The sequence below is a fragment of the Coptis chinensis genome, chromosome 5 (assembly GCF_015680905.1).
Source record: "Coptis chinensis isolate HL-2020 chromosome 5, ASM1568090v1, whole genome shotgun sequence".
NCBI classification, from domain to species: Eukaryota; Viridiplantae; Streptophyta; class Magnoliopsida; order Ranunculales; family Ranunculaceae; genus Coptis; species Coptis chinensis.
In genome coordinates this window covers 55,744,147-55,760,700 of record NC_141460.1, presented here as the reverse complement: position 1 = coordinate 55,760,700, position 16,554 = coordinate 55,744,147, and the positions used below count along the sequence as shown (strand labels likewise).

The window sequence follows — 16,554 nt, the reverse complement described above, 5'->3', positions numbered from 1 at the left end:
AAATAATTCCTAAAGTTGAACTTCAAACTAGCTAGCCCCCTGATATAACATCCTGGTTCCGCCCCTGCAAATCACCAAAAGTTGATTGAATTACCATAATTGTGTAGAACTAGATATTTCAAAGTGTCACTAAGTTTATGATTACTGGCTGTTATTGGTTCGTAGCCCCTGGGAGGAACAATATCAGGCCGGTGTTATGGCAGCAAGAGTCCCCTGCACCCTTTCAGACATAAATGTACTTAGAGAGCCTTTTGAAAGGCCAGTCGAAGGGCAAATGAGCAAATCCACTGATTATGTACACTAGTGATTTTCTTAGCTAGAGTCGTTGCCAAACAATGCCTTTTACTTGGGCACGCTTGTTTCGGTAAATAGACTGGTCGTTATGGCAAGGAGTTTTTTGGCGCATTTCTTGTCAAGTTTGTTACTCTAGGCCTCTAGGGTGCATTAACTCTTTCATCTGCTACCACAAAAAAAGTTCGTCCGAGAGTACCATACTACCATGTAGTAAAATCAAGAGAACAGTTGTTACTTATCACTAAATTTTTTGGTTCTTTTGTGTTTTGTTAGGGTCCACATAGAATACTTCGACCAATGAGGGAGAGGTAGCTGTAAACGTGTTCCGATCCTCGTGGAATGGCATTATAGCCGGACTCTGTGTTCAGTACTTTTTCAATAAAACTATGTACAAATATTTCGTAGGTTACATTTTAGCTTAGGGTAGAGTGGTAGACTGTATTACAATTCACAACCTAGATTCGAGTATTAGAAATTAGAAAATGAATTGTAAAATCTATAAGGCAGACAGCCCTAGAACACTGACCGACTGTATATAGAATTGGCTTCTTTGTTTCAATTGTTTGAGATCTTTTCACATCATCAGCTGAGGGTCTCCTTCGTTATACTAGATCATTTACAAACCTAAGTGAGGATGCCCTTAACTATTGTTTCTTGATTTTTATTTTCTTTAAACAAAAGAATAGTAGGTGTGTCAATGATAAGCAGACAATCAGAAATCAATTAGTCTCGGCATGATATGGTATATATATATGACAGAAAGGGTATGAACCTAGCCTCTTCCCTTAGTTGTGAACGGATAAATTATCCTCCTTCATCAACACTGTCGTTAACAAATCATTCCATGCATCAATAGGTCCAGGTAAACACCAATGAACGCAATCACTGTATCCCCGCATAAATTCATTATTCCAGTGCAGATCGGGGTGTCCATCGGGCCTCATTAACATTGCCTTGGTCACATCTAAAGCTTCAAATCTCTTTCCTGTTTTTTCTCCTTTCTTCTTTGCTCTCTCAATCTCTTTTGCTTGGATAGTCCTGAATTCCCATTCTGTACCACCCAAATGAATTTGATTTTCAGTGAATGGACTTGTTCTGTTGCACCTCCCACCAGTGTTCCATGATCCATCCTTAAAATGAGCTGGGGAAAATGTCCTAACTATATATAAACCCCTGCACTCTTTGCAAGCATTGATGTACTTGAGAGCCCTACGGAAGGCCTTTTGTAGTGCAAATCCAGGGCTTACATTACTGATATTCTCTGCATCGCAGTAAACACAACCTATTACACTGCCACGCTCATATAGGTAGATTGGTCGAAAGAACCAATGCCCATTGGAGATGATAGCATAGTCTACACCAGGGAGCTTTTCGGCCCACTTCTTGTCAAGTCTGTCCAGGTGCATATCGTAGACGCCAGTATATGTGCCGTTAATTATTCTTTCCTCGGCTATCACAAAAAATGTTGTCCAAAGTACCTTGATAGTAAAGTCATGAGAGGGGAAGTACCATGTTCTGAACCGATCATTCGAACCCTTGTATATGTCTATTGGAGTTTGCTCCTGCAAGATATAGATTTTCAAAATGGTTATACTACAAACTTCTAGTGGACCTAATAATATGAGATACCAAGTCTATAATGAACTTGATAATCAGAAATTTAAAGACAGTGACATTGAATACTGCAATGCAACTTCCAAGTTGCTATTAATAAACATAAGGTATAAACCCAATCCGGAAAATCGTCTTACATGGAGAAGATGCCCAAGTGTTTTATACACCACACTCCCAAAGGTACCCAGGCCATGCAGGACTATTAGCACGTATGTACTCCCGCTTACTGACATGCTAGACACAGCCGGCCCTTTCTCTCTATGCAGAGCTAGAGATATGGTCTCAACTCATCCATGTTAACTTCAAGAATGCCATACTTTTTTCCAAGAAATGGAGCCCCAGCTAGGCTCACACACTTGTAGAATTCAGCGCTCTAGTTAGTAGCATACTGGCATGGCCTCTCTACGGAATAAAGGGAACAGGGTTAGTTCACTTTGAGTTGAGGCAGACAGGCAGTCCAACACTCCAACTCTAACATCAATCAATGTCAATACTAATAGAGGAGAACCATTCGTGAAGACGTGAAGTCAGATGCATATATCAATCCCAAAACTTAATCACAGACAAATCTTGAGTTGATTTTCTGTTTGAAGTAATACAATGTTTTGAGATACAACAAAAAAAATTGGACTTTGCTTATATGGAATAAGGCAAATTCCCTCTACGCACATTCTTCCTTGTTAATTTGTGAGGTGAGTAGCTAGCTAGCTTTTTAATTACTGAACAATCCACTGCGTTATGGAACATTCCTCTCCACCGACCAATAAAATCCTTCCATTGTGATCAGGGACGGACCCAGAGTTTTCAACTAGGGTATTTAAGTCGAAATCAATAACCAAACAAACAAACTAGTTAAATGTTTGTTCAGTAAAATGATGTCATAGACAAAAAAAATCAACAACTGCAGCATCAAAATACTGAACTTCATTGATAGATAAGGACAGACGAGATCGGTATAAACATACAAGTTTTTTTGTAATTATACACGTACATGAATACATCAACTGCCGAAAAAAGAGGGGACGTTAGAAATGAATGATGAATGAAGAAACTAGTGAAATTGAAGAAAGGAAGAGAAAGTTTGTTTTAATTTTAAAGAAGTGATGCGTGGTGGACGGGTGGACTAGTTAAACAACATGTTTAATATAATATAAGTATAGGACGGCAGAAGTGATCCTATGGCCTACATAACCTGGACTAAACTGAAGAACAGCTCTTAATATATATATATAAGTTAAGTTATGAACTGTTAAGCCGTAGTAGTAGTAGTAGTATATTTTTAGGAAACTTGACTGAATACCCTCACTGTACCGTGGGTCAAGCTCCAAAATATCGCTGATATATTTCAGTAAATTGGTAGACCAATATCGATATTTCTGATATATATTTACCGAATATTGAACTTTTTTTTCTGATATATATTAGAATTTTCGATATGAAACTTTATATACCGATATAATCAATATTTCCGATGTAATTGATATATATTGGTTGACTTGTTGACTATTTTTTAATATAAATCCGATATTTCCAATATATTTCTGATATGTTTCCAATATTTCCGATATTTTTGTATATTTTAAATAGTTTGGACTGGTCACCAAAAAATAGATATATCCGATATATATCGGTTTTTGGGTACACCAATATATTTATCGATATCGATATTTTGGGCCTTGCCGTGGGTACTGGGTACGTCCCTGATTGTCCCTGATTGTGATTTCAGATCAAACTCTATTTTACTCACTTCTACTATCAATGTACGTTTGAACTATAGCTTCCTGAACCAATTCTTTGAGAAGGACTACATGTGAATGACAGTACCTAAATCTTGTTTTAGTCATCTTAATCAGCATCAATTCTAGCGCAATAAAAGGATATTAAAAGATTAGTATCATAGACGCATACCACATAACTGATATTCCTCAAACAAATCTGTATCATAGGTATGCGTGGTGTGCGGTGTGCCCTACAAGTTCTCCAAGTTTTTTCGGGGCCAAACTTGGCAAACAAGTTATAGGCAATTATGAAAGGCAAATCATCATGGGTTGAGCCGAAGGCCCAGAGCGCCCAATATTCCCACTACTATTACTTCAAAAGTTCAAAGTTCAATGGAATGTAATTCAGATCATGTGAAAAAGAAAATTCAAAGACTTACTTGAGAGAGGAGGCAAAGTAGTGATTCCATTTGGTTCCTAGCAACCGAATCGCCTATAAACGCAATTGTCTTTCCTTGGATGATACTCAAGAAGTTCTTAGCATCAAATTTTTGTAATTCACATTCATACGGTTTCCATCTCCAATTCAAATAATCGACATCCTTCCTCCCATGCTTCCCACATTTCTTTGAGTCGGGAATTGTTGAACAAGTCCAATTTGTATAAAGTGGTCCACTGAGGTCCGGTATCCATCGACCATTGAACAAATCACAGTTCTCATAATCTTCAAAAAGAATCACAAGCTTAATACATTATTAATAAGCCCAAAAAAAACGGAGGTGGATATATTGTTTTAGTTCTTACCATGTTTTGGTTTTATGTAGACTTTCCTTGCATTAAGTTCTTGTCTGGGGCTGAACTTAAAAGGTCTTGGAGCATATAGAATGAACAAGCTAAAGACAGTGGTCGCACCAAGTAACCATAACAAAAACAGACCTAATCTCTCTTTGTTAACATATCTCTCTCTCTTGTGGTGATAGTGAAGGGGTTCCAAGGAAGCAAGAGCAGAAGAAGAGGATTTCATGTTCAAAACCACAAAGGAAAAAAGAGAGAATAATTTCCATAGAAGACTTTGAGTATTAGAAATGCATTTATGGTGATGAAATGGAAATATTCTCTAACCGCCCAAGTTTAGCAAGTTGAAGTTGTAATGGAGCAATAGAAATGCTTAAAATGCAAACGTTGAAAATGGATATTGACAAATGGCATTAGATTGCTTCGATGCTATGAGATTGTATTAGTACTTTCTGAATTTTGGTGCCTTATATATCGGCGTAATCTCGCTATGTATGGAAATGAAACTTTATTTGGTCTCAAAAGTTTGCAATTTTTCTTTTTGTCTTGTGGAGTAATTAATGGCAAAAAATATAAGTCCACATTCCCTGCCTCAAAAGTACTGATTACAATGTCCACATTGTAAGTTGTAAATATAGTCCAACCAATCAGGAAATTGAGAGTTCTTCGATCTGAGGCCTAGTAGAGCACCAAGATATAGTCAATGCATGTGGCTCCCTCCAGCTGCAAACCAGATAAAAATCAACACAGATGAAGCTTCAAGAGGGATTTTGTGCTGCTATTGAGTTAAGGCATTGAAATGAAAGATAATTACCTTGTTGAATGCCTAGCCATTCTTGAGTGTTGAGTTAGCACTTCCCAAGGGTGCACTTTCAAAGATGTGCAACAATCTACTCTCTACAGGCAAGTGCTACCTCAACATCACTTGTGGGTGGATGGAGAGATTGTTTTCTATGCAAAACACTTGGAAGATAGAGATAATTTATTCTTCATGTACCCCTCGATTCAATGTTGTGGTTTTCGTCAGAGTTAGGTTGGAGACTTCAGACTTGGAGAATTGAACACCCCAATTTCAAAACTGAGGAGTGGTTGTCATTCTTCTTTGATAATCAGGTTATGGTTTCTGATAGAAGATCCATATATGCCTTTTGCGGTGATCGCAAGATGGGAATGCGGAATGCCAAACTATTATACATACCCGGTTTTTCAAACACACCCCAAAAGAACCAAATGACAGCAAATCACTTCCTCTTTGCTCCCCACTTCTCTCCCAATCTTCCCAGTTAAAAAGTATAGCATCTACCACGCCCATCATTCGGCCATTCCCTACTCTCCCAATCTCCCCAGTTAAAAGAAGTACAGTTGCTACCACCCCATCCCCGCTAACAGAGGTCTCCTCCATCTTTTTTGAACGGATAGAAGTTAGAACTAGCCCCCTAGTCATTACTGTCTTTTCAAGTTTTGAGTAGCCCAGAGTTACGATGGGAGGCCCATGATTTATCCATTTCGGCCCTTAAAAATATTAACATGGGCACTTGTGAAAACAAATCAACAACAACACCATTGTCGAAAACCACAACCAGACGTTGAAAAATATCTTAGTTCTTCATCCAAATTTTGAAAAAAAATTAAGGAGCCAGTATAACTAATGAACAACAAAGGTAACACGAGACTGGAGAACAGACCTATGAACATTCATCATCCAAAGGACAATAAAACACCACGTTTGCAACACAGCTGATCAGCCTCGAGTCTAGAAGCATAAAGTTCGGGATTCTCTTTAAGCAGTCATATACTCATTCGACTGTTGCTAAATGATTTATCTAAAAACATAATATTCTTCACAAGTTGAAAAATATGTAAGAAAGTAAACACTGAGAAATTTAGCGCCAGAACAAATGTGTCAAAATTTTGATCTGTCAAAGATACAATCACAAATGTACTTACTATTTTTTATCTTGAAAACCAGAGCAGCCATTCTAACCACTCGGGACCAAACACTCCTATGCATATGCTATTATCGTCTAAGTTCAACTTCAAGATACTCGGCATTTTCTAACTTATCGATAGTCAAGGATCTGAATCACCGAAGGTAATTTTAAAATTTATAAATAAACAAAAATAAATAAATAACAAAAAAGAAACCCACTTTTGCAGGCACCGACCACCAGTAACCGCTTATATCTATCCATCTAAGACATGTCCTACATAGAGCAAACGTAAAAAACACACACAACATATCAATCTCATTATCCACAACTGAACAACCAGACTCAATAGCACGCTTTAAGAAGAAACACGAGACACATGCACAGCCAGAATGGCTTTCAATTCTGCACTTTAGCCCACATCTTCAACCATCCAAGAAAAAGAAAATTGAAAAAATTGATAGCTGCGAACTCAAACAATCCAGAGCTCAAGGTATTAGGTAATAATCAGCCCATTAAATCAGTCACAGTTAACAGTGATACATACGGTCATTCTCGAGCTCAAGGCACCATCCGACAAAATAAACAAATATTTGTGGATGCAGAAACAGGTAGCGTCCTGACTCCCTTGAAAGTGGTTAACAAGCAAAGTCCGACACTATAAAAGCATTTGAATGATAAAAATCTATACTACAGTCATTAAATACAGTTAAAACTGGTCTCTATAATGATTTTTAAAGATATTTTATCAACAAACTAATTCAGAAAACTTCGTCACAGATCATAAATGGGTTTGACAATGTTCTTCAGAGCAGCTATTCAGAAGTTCTCATCCACATGAATTTGCAGCTGAGGCTACAACCGGGGCTATAATAACTAAAGAAAAAAAAATACAATGTATGACCATATTAGTATCCCATGCAATATCAAGAATGCTCAATTACCAAAATTTGGTGGTCAAGGCAACTATTCTATCTATATATGTAGAGGGAGAGCAACTGTAAGAACAAAGAGATGTAAGACTGCAGCTAAGAGCAGCAGTTTATACACCCAATCCATTCCATAGAAAAGGTATGGAGCAGCCAAAGGAGTGGGGATGTGGGCCCAACAGGAATAGTTGAGGCACCGAAGACCAGTATGAGACTTCATTTCAAGACTGTTCGGGCAACATACCACACATCTTTTTTCAACAGTTAAATATCTACAAAGAGAAACCGCTCTGGACTTCCGCTCAGGAAGAACCAAGGAACAAACAGCTTCCAGAACCCGACCCGACACCTTCTCTTAGGTTACAATTGGTACAGTTGATGAGGGTAGAGGAGCTGGTCGGAGACTTGGGACATACACAGAGAACTCACTTACCATTCACCTCAAAATCCTGATGAAACAGAGAACATCCCTGAGAAGCTTGCCAGAGCTCGCCCTGAAATGGCTGGAAAAAAGACGAGATAAAGTTCAAAAGCAAGAAAATAAATTCCAAAAGACCCCAGAAACTACAATTAGAATAACTACAGCATAATCAATTTAATGTTAATGTGAAATAAAGATGTAACCCTTTGAGCTAAATAAATTACGCCATAAAAGTGGTAGTGAAAATATCAAACCATAGTATGTAAACTCGCCGTTATAAGGATGCCATATATAGAATGCCAAGTTACACTCTATATTAAACCAAGATAATGAACAGGATTATGAGCCACATATTTACTGATCATGATGAACTATTTTTTCAGACTTCCAAGTGGAATCGAAGGGACGCCTATGGGGTGTTTCTCACAGAAATGGTCAGAACATGATTATTAAAAGTATGACCCAAACTATGCACCTTTCACTGTTCCTGAAGGCCCTCTTGTGGGATGGAGTGCCAACTGACAGGCAACCAGTAATTATGAACTTTTCTAATAGATCATATGCACTTGTATTCTAAAAAATAAGTTTCTAATTACTCAATACCTTGAATTCAACTATATAGTTTTAAAAGATTTGATATAACAGCTATGAACAAGCCCCCCTCCTAAGGCCAAGTCTCAATGAACAAAATTGGGACAACCTCTAGTTCTGAACATATTTACAAACACAACTTAACAAGAAACACCCCCTCCCCCACACACACACACACACAACCCTCCCTTCACATAATCGTTAGAGGCAGCAAACGTATAAGAAAATAAATTTCAACTACCAGTTAGCTAACAGATAGCTTACGAAGCGTTCATTACTGCTTAATTGTTCCTCCAAAGCCTCCTCACTGCCATGAGTGTTGCCTGTAGCCAAACCTTTCTGCATCCCAACCTCCTTCTGGTTCTTTTCTCTTCATTGCAGCACCTGCCGCCTGGTACATCCTCATTTGCTCCTCCGCTAGGGTCTGAGAACTGGCACCAGAGAGTTGCCTTGATGCTGATGCCAACCTCTCATCCCTCCCTTCTGTATCAATAACTCCTGGGCCTGCATTAAGATCCAGACCCTGCCTCATCCACCTCCTACTGCTTTCAGCCCCACTATTACTGCTACCATCAGGAAGGTTTATCACATATGGCCTTGTGTAATGGGAAGAGACTGCACCAGCGGCACCCAGTAGCTGGGACGGAACCGTGGGGAAACAAAGACCGCCAGTTGATGGAGAATCCAAGAACATTGTAGATCCACTTGAAAAACTGGTTGCTGGAAGAGGAAAATTGGTACCAAAAGGGAAACCAGGATATGGAAATGGCGAGGCAGGAGAAAAAGCCACAGCAGGAGATGAGGAAAGCACTGGCCCCCGATAGCCATCAGGACTAAAGGCTATACCACCCGTTGGTGGTCCTAAGATCCTCTGTGAACCGGCAGACGACACAACTGGGTAAACCTGCTCCACTCTATCAGGTAAGATTGACGGAATGGCAACAGCCGGATATGAGTTACCAGGAGGAAACCATGAAGAGAGGGTCCCGAATTCAGCATTATTCATTCTGATACTGCTACCAGGCGGAAGGAATGGCATGCTGCTCTTTGAGTGCTGCCTGGTTTGTGGTTGTTCCAATCCCACCTCATCAAGGCCTGGTCCGTTGTTCAAATCAAAGTTCCTCAGCACATTTACCTCGCCAACTGAAAATCCACTAGATGATGATTGTCTGGCTGACATGACTTCAAATCTACGACCTGTGTTTGTTGATAGCTGTCCAGTATCAGTATCTTCATCAACTCTATTCAAATCTAGATCAAGTCCACCAACATTACGAATGGGTGCAGAAGAAAAGCCAAACCCCTCATTGCGTCTAAAGTCACGAATATTGAGGACCCCAGGTACTGAACCTGACACCTGAACCGAGCAGTGCAATGACATGTCTTCCTGAAATTTATCGTCAGGCTCATTTAAATCAATATCCAATGGAGAGCGCCCCTGTTTGCTGGAAGCAGTATCAGGAGGGATGTCAGTCGTTAGCTGCATTTCCAGAACCCTTCTAGGTTCTGCAGGACGAAAAGCACTAGTAGCAGCTGATCCTCTCCACCCGATCTCCCCTGAACTTCTTAAAAAGTTCTCTGGAGGAACAAAAGGCCCTTTTGCAGCTGCGGCCACTGGAACTAAAGGCAAGCCATTAGATAAGGGAGGAAGAAAGGACAATGAACCGTGCAAATTACCAACAGATGAACATCCAGGTCCTGCTGAGACAACTAGATCACCTTGGTTCTCCTCATCCACAGGAAATCCTTCATTCAAATCAAAGTCCAGCTTTGCACCCAGCTCTGATCCTGCTGGAACAGACATAGAAGATGCCTCTGCAGTTGACAAACATTCCTCTGACTGATCAGCATCATTACCACAAGGTTTCACGTTCTTTGTGGCTTCTAGGCAAGGAATTTTGGATGAGTCCTCATTGAGAAAAGATCCACCAACAACTTCTTTTTGTTCAGAAGAGATCTGAACAGATTTCTCATGATCTGAAACTTCAGAACCCACTGCAGCTGAAGTATTATTGTCTGCATTTGCAGGAACTGTACTTGCCGTATCTATCCTTTGACTCTCATTCTGCTTGACATGAGTCCTTTCTTCAACAGAACAAACCTTTTCATTCACAGTGCTGGGGTCGACAACAACAGAAGACTTAGAAGAAAGCTCAGCAACTTCAGCAGATCCCCCAACAACACAGTTCAAAGTAGAAGACAACTTATTCTCTGTTGAAATGCCATCACCCGACCCTTCATGCACAAAATTCTTGTTTTCAACAGTGGTTCCTGAAGGCAAACAGGATGATGATTCTCCTCCTTTCCTCTCAACCTTTACAATTGTAGCTCCATTCTCAATGTCGCATGCACCACCTACAGAACCGCGAACCATGACAGATGCATTAGTGATTAAACTGGCCTCTGCTAACTTTTCATCTGCTTTGTCATCCTTCTTATTTAAGGAACTCTCGGTCACTGATTTTAAATCTTGGACACTATCAGGATCCCTGGAAGGAACATTTGTTTTCCCTCCATCTGTTCGCTCGCAGTCTGCAAACTCTTCTCTCTTCTCTGTAGACAATAACGCCACTGATGCGCTTGCTGCTTCAGGTTTCCCATCAGACTTTAAGCAAGCGTCAGCACCTTGCTGCAAATTCGGAGTGGAAAGTCGTAATTGTTCCCTATGCTCTCCTGTTGATTTCTCTTCAGGAACTGACGTAGCAGTTCTGCTTTCTTCTAGAATTTTAGATGATGAAGCATCTCTATTCAAGTGTTGTTCATCCCCCTTAACCTGAAAAGGACTAGCTACAGAGACCTGCTTCCCAGTATCACCATCAGCACTGTCATCAGGTCGGCGTTGACATCGAATAGCAGCATCCACAGAACATAATCTCTTTGCATCATTTACTGCATAAGAATCTTCATTTACAGATGAGCTCCTGCCAGGAGAACCAATAGGAGAAACTTGTTCAGATTTGGACATTTCACCAGCAGCTACACTAGCAAGCAGATTCATCCCACGATCATCCCCAACTGGCATTGATGGAATAGCTTCAGAGTACTTGACACAGCTATCAATCAAAACATTAATGGATCTGAACGAGGCTTCATGCATTTTACCTGGCTTGGATTCATTCAAATAATCTCCCTTGTAAATCCCTGTTGATGAGCAGTTACCTTTTGATGTCTCCAAAGCTTTCCCAGCATTATCACCAGTTCTCTCGTGTTCTTCATCGTGAAAAGAAGCGGGTGACTCTGCACCTTCATCAGACCCAGCCAACCCATCTTTCAGATCATTCCTATGCCGTAATTCTTTATTTACAACTCCGGCAACATTAGTTCGACATGAATCTCCTTTCACCTTTACTTTTCGATCAAAATGGTCATGCTTCTCAGGAAACCTTGGAGAAGATGCTCGGCTAACCATACTCGAGGGATCATCAAGAGAACCACCATTTGCATTCCGTGCAGGACTGCGACCAAGATTTGGAAGCCGAACAATCAGCCTGTGATTGTTCCCATTATCAACAAGGGGAATATCCACTGTTCTTTCACCTGTCAATCCGGCTTGTGATACTTTCTCAGATGTGGCTTTTCTCTCCATGGAGCCACACTTCACCAAAGTAGTTTCCTTCTGAACTCCAGATACAGCTGGCCCTGCAGTACCATTGCTTGATTTACGGTGGCGAGTCGCACCACTAGAAGTTTTAATTGCATTTAACGATCCAGCCGTAGAGCTTCTAGCGTCTTCCTTCCATAAAGAGCCTACAGGTTTGGCATGATCACTTGAACAAGATTGACTGTTATTCTGAGATTGACTAGAACTACTGCTCTTCTCCTCCCTAATTGTTGACAGAATATCTGAAGCACTACAACCAATTGGCATTCTGCAAGGTGAATCCCTTGTAATAGCTACTGGTGAGGACAATGATGGTGATGACTTCACAGACCCAGGGGACAACTTGGATGAGGAATCTCCATGGCTGAGCTTAACTGGTGCAGCTTTAGATGCAGTAGGTTGTGTGACAGAGCTCTTCACGGGTACCTCAGATGATCCTCCTGCCCGTCTGGTTCCTCCATGAGGAACTTCAGGAAAACCCGGTTTGTTGGGCCACGAAACAGCCTGATTGGGACCAGATTTTGCATCGTTCATGTTCATTTCTGCTTCAACACGTTTCTTCCACGTGTCAACCAAACCCCTGGCTTTCTTCTGGATCTCTAGGTTTTTATGACTACGAAGATGATTCACAGATTTACCAACATTACAAGTCTGTAGAGCATGAAGGTCAACAGGCAATTTATCAAGCGCACGAAGCAAAGCCAAGAGGAAATCCTCAACAGATCTATCACCTTCCTTAGTAATGGTCCCATCACCAGTCTTCCCTTTATGCACCTCCTGGAGCCACTCATCCAATACAGACAAACCCCTGAGCTGCACAAACTTCCCCAGGCAGTCATAATTATCAGTAACTGTTATTACATCTGCAAGCATCATTCGCCCAGCTAAATCTATTTTCTTCTCGACTCTATCTGGCTGCATGAGTTGCACCAGCTTCTCAACTCCTTCAAAATCCACTAGTCCTCCCTTTTCAGTTATTTTGGCAATCTCAGATTTCAACGTGCCCTCTGATTTGTGTTGGCCAGAATTCGCATCATCTGTCCTCATAGATCGTTCCTTCTTTATGGGTTCAGAGCCCTGATCAATCCGTTCTCGCTTTCGTCCCTTGACTTGAGAAGAAAATGAATTGGCACTATTTTGAGTACCATCTGAACCAGGCTTTAACTGTGGTGTTGGTGTAGGACCGTTTAATGTCTTTGGAGAACGTCCTCCTGACTGAACTGCTGCATGCATTTCTTGTCGAGTTTTGTCTAGTAGCTGATCTACTTCTTCTTGTCGTTCCTGAAAAGAGTTACATCGATGTAAAACAAAGTAAATGAATACAAATGCAGGCCGTAACATCAGCCCATGATGTCCTATGTAATATGAAAATATATAAGTAACAACGCTCACATTGATGTAATTTTGATCAGTTAGCCACCATAAACGCTTGTTTGAAGTGTCGTAGACTCGCCTGCAGATAAAAGAAGATATCCCTGATGGAAGGTCAACGCCTTTACGTAGAAATGCAACTTTACAAGGATGGAGAAGCGATGCAGCAGGTATCTCATCCTTGTGAAACGAATAGAAGATTTCGTTTGGAGCCGCCTCCAGCAAGATCCCTTTGGCAAGCTTAACGTCAGCAGGTCGGTAAAGCCAATTCACACCTAACTTTAAGTAATTATCTTTGTCTCGAGTCAACCCTCGAATTATTCCAATGAATGGTGGGGAAGTATCTTGGAGGGGCTTGAAAAGTGCACAGTCACCAACAGTAATCTTGCGTCCATCCTAAAAAACAAGAAATTCATAGAATCATTTATTGGACAAACTACAAGGATAATAAAACAAAACAAATCCCGCGAGAGATGCATCAGTATGATTTACAATTAAATGTAAATTCAACAAAATCATTAATAACAACTTCCATTTTCCTCAATGCAGAAACTGTGGTACAACTAACTCATATAAGCTAGACTTTTCAATATGGATCATCAATAAATTCTGTAAAGGACCTAAATGAATAGACTACTTCAATATAGTTACATACTGAAAAACCATACAGACCAACATATCCTTTATTTTCTTCGATAACAAAAAGACCAACTTATCAAGAAACAAAACACTTGAGATCTACTGTAAGGTAAGAGTAATATCCATATGTCTTGATATGCAGTTCAATTAACTATTTTTAATCACCCGAACAGAATGTTCACCTTGCATTTATCAATTTAAATTCAACATATTTGAGTCCTGATTGAAAGTTCTCCCTCAACTTTCCACCCAAACCAATTGTACATTAGTAAACCTCCAAGTAAATTGTATGTGTATGCAACCACTTTCGGATTTAAATATTTTACAACATCAATGCCCATACAATTAATTAATTCATCAAACCCGGCTTCAGCAAATCAAATTTTGTATCGCTGATTTTATTGAGTAAAAAAACAACCAGTAACATTATTTACTTTAAAAAACTAATCCTCACTCACCTATGTCGTGGCTAAGTAGAAAAAGAAACTTTAAGTGGTACTAAATCGGACTCTTATCCAAAAGAATATTTGTATTCTTTACAACGATCTAACAATCATCCTTTGATGTGTTTTTGAAAATAAAACCAGCTTACAAGCTATGAGAAAAGGTGGAGTTCAGGCTGAAAGTTAAGGCATAGTGGGAGAGAGAGACCAGAATGGTTCACAGTTGAGATGATAAGAAGTGGAAGGTGTTTTGAGTAAATGGATAAGAAAGAGGACTACCACCTGTTTGTTCACTCTTAACTCTTAGTACCTGAAAACTTAAAATTACAAACTAGAACAACATAACTATTTCAATGATTCTTCTCTTAACATGTCAAGTATCAATGTTATCTTAAAAAATAGAGAAAAATAATAACCAGAACAAAAACAAGATGATTAAAAAAAAAACAGCACAACAAAACAATCATAAAAACATCGAGTGTGTGTTTGCCACTAAATTATGTAGCACGTTTCAAATAGCATCTTCTAAAAGATTGTTTCAAATAGCACTTGAAACAGATCCTTTCCTAACATACAATCTATACGATATTCAGGAAGCCCCCGAAACAACATATCTCAACATTGTAAACTTACAATTCTGGTCGTATTCCATAATATCCGGCAAAAGCAAATAGCTTCACCTACTTACTTTTTTCCATGGTTGCTCAGAATCCATGATACCCAGGAGCAGAGCCAAAATTTTAATTGAGTGAATATCAACATGCAGCAAGCAATCAGCAAGGACAATACCTAACTGATTTCTTTTTCGTGAAAGAAACCTTAGTAAATAACTATTCAAAGAATGTATTGTAACTTTCAGAATTTGATAACGAAAAAAAAAGGTAGTCATTTAGCTCAGCAAAAATAATGTCGAGTTGTTCTTCATTAATGTGTCAAACACACAACAGGGAGTGTTTGTTTTTTGGGGGATGGGACCTGATTCCCCAGGTAACGGTAGAATTGGGAATATATAGCAAGTCCAAATGTAATAAGTCGTAAGTATCTTTTGCCTAAGTACACAGTAACAGGATTTAATAAACCTACAAAAACCCATTTGAAAATAAAATTCTCTTCAAATTGATATTGAACGACCCACAAAAGACCACAAAATGATCATTTCCCCCAACAAAATGAAAACCCCCAAATAGAATTCAATCAAACCAATCAATAAAACACATAATCCACACCTCCCACGATACCAAGTTTACACCTTTCCTATAATTCAACATCTAATAATCAATAATTCCCAATACCCAAATTCATTTCCATCTCAAAACAATCCAAATTAACAAATGAAAACAACAGAAAATAAAAAAATAATAAGAATACCTTGCAAAAAGAATCAAAAGTAATAACAGAAGAAGAAGAATCAGCAGCAGCAGCTAGAACAACAGAAGGGACCGGCCACATGTGCCGTCTAGTTTTCCTTCTAAAACAACAATTCTCAATTTCTTCTTCCTCCAAACACCTTCGCTGCACCCCATGCATATCCTCTTTCTTCTTCTTGAACCATCTTCACCTATTAATTTTCTCAATTCAACCATCAATTAATTCTTTCCACCACCTCACCTAACAAACAAACAAACCCAACCCTAGATCCACTCCTAATCCATCTTTATACCAAAACCCCCAATTTTCTCTCCACCAAACGTTCTAATTCAAGAAAATTTCAGTTATTAGGTCAATTTAAATTTAAATTTAAATCAAACTTATTATTATTATTCATTGGTTTATAATTGACTCACCTAAATTCCAGATCCACGCTAGTAACGATTTTTTTGGGATTTTTATCGAATCCTATTTTTATGGGGAGAATTTTTCGATCCGCGAAGAGAGAGAAAATAAAAAGAAAAAAGAATAAAATGAAGAGAGAGAAAAAGAAAATGTAGAAAAATGAGACGCACGACAGACGGCAGAAAAAAAAAAGTGACCCGGGCACCCCTCGGGCAGACCGTATATATTCCTTATTAATACAGACATTTAGGTTTTTAATTAATTAGATTATATTTGACTGTAACTATTTTGTTTGCAAACCAAATTAGATCTATTTATTTTGTAACTGAGAATTACGTACATGAGTATTGGTTACTATTTTTGTGTTACTTTTGAGAAATGAGAAGAGGATGTTTCGGGAATTATAGATTGTGTTGTGTCATCTAGTTCATAATTGA

The 16,554-nt window shown here is 39.2% G+C and overlaps 2 protein-coding genes across 4 annotated transcripts; both read right to left on the bottom strand.

Moving 5' to 3' along the window:
• Positions 1-929: 929 nt before the first annotated feature.
• LOC147498038 (xyloglucan O-acetyltransferase 4-like) lies at positions 930-6,915 on the bottom strand. Its single transcript, XM_086560234.1, has 4 exons — positions 5,236-6,915; positions 4,431-5,144; positions 4,067-4,350; positions 930-1,856 (listed from the first exon to the last, which is right to left on the bottom strand). Exons 2-4 carry the CDS (start codon positions 4,648-4,650, stop codon positions 1,080-1,082), a joined length of 1,281 nt encoding a protein of 426 aa, XP_086416360.1. The 5' UTR covers positions 4,651-5,144; positions 5,236-6,915; the 3' UTR covers positions 930-1,079.
• A 138-nt stretch (positions 6,916-7,053) lies between these two features.
• LOC147498037 (uncharacterized) lies at positions 7,054-16,287 on the bottom strand. 3 transcript variants are annotated; one of them, XR_015195360.1, is made up of 5 exons: positions 16,129-16,287; positions 15,713-16,036; positions 13,284-13,658; positions 8,532-13,172; positions 7,054-7,781 (listed from the first exon to the last, which is right to left on the bottom strand). XR_015195360.1 is itself a non-coding variant. In XM_086560232.1 (5 exons), exons 2-4 carry the CDS (start codon positions 15,869-15,871, stop codon positions 8,595-8,597), a joined length of 5,112 nt encoding a protein of 1,703 aa, XP_086416358.1. In that variant the 5' UTR covers positions 15,872-16,036; positions 16,129-16,287; the 3' UTR covers positions 7,054-7,781; positions 8,555-8,594. The 3 variants fall into 3 exon arrangements, 2 of the variants coding, with proteins under 2 accessions (XP_086416358.1, XP_086416359.1); XM_086560232.1 differs by having other exon boundaries at positions 8,555-13,172; XM_086560233.1 differs by having other exon boundaries at positions 8,569-13,172.
• Between the last annotated feature and the right edge of the window lie 267 nt (positions 16,288-16,554).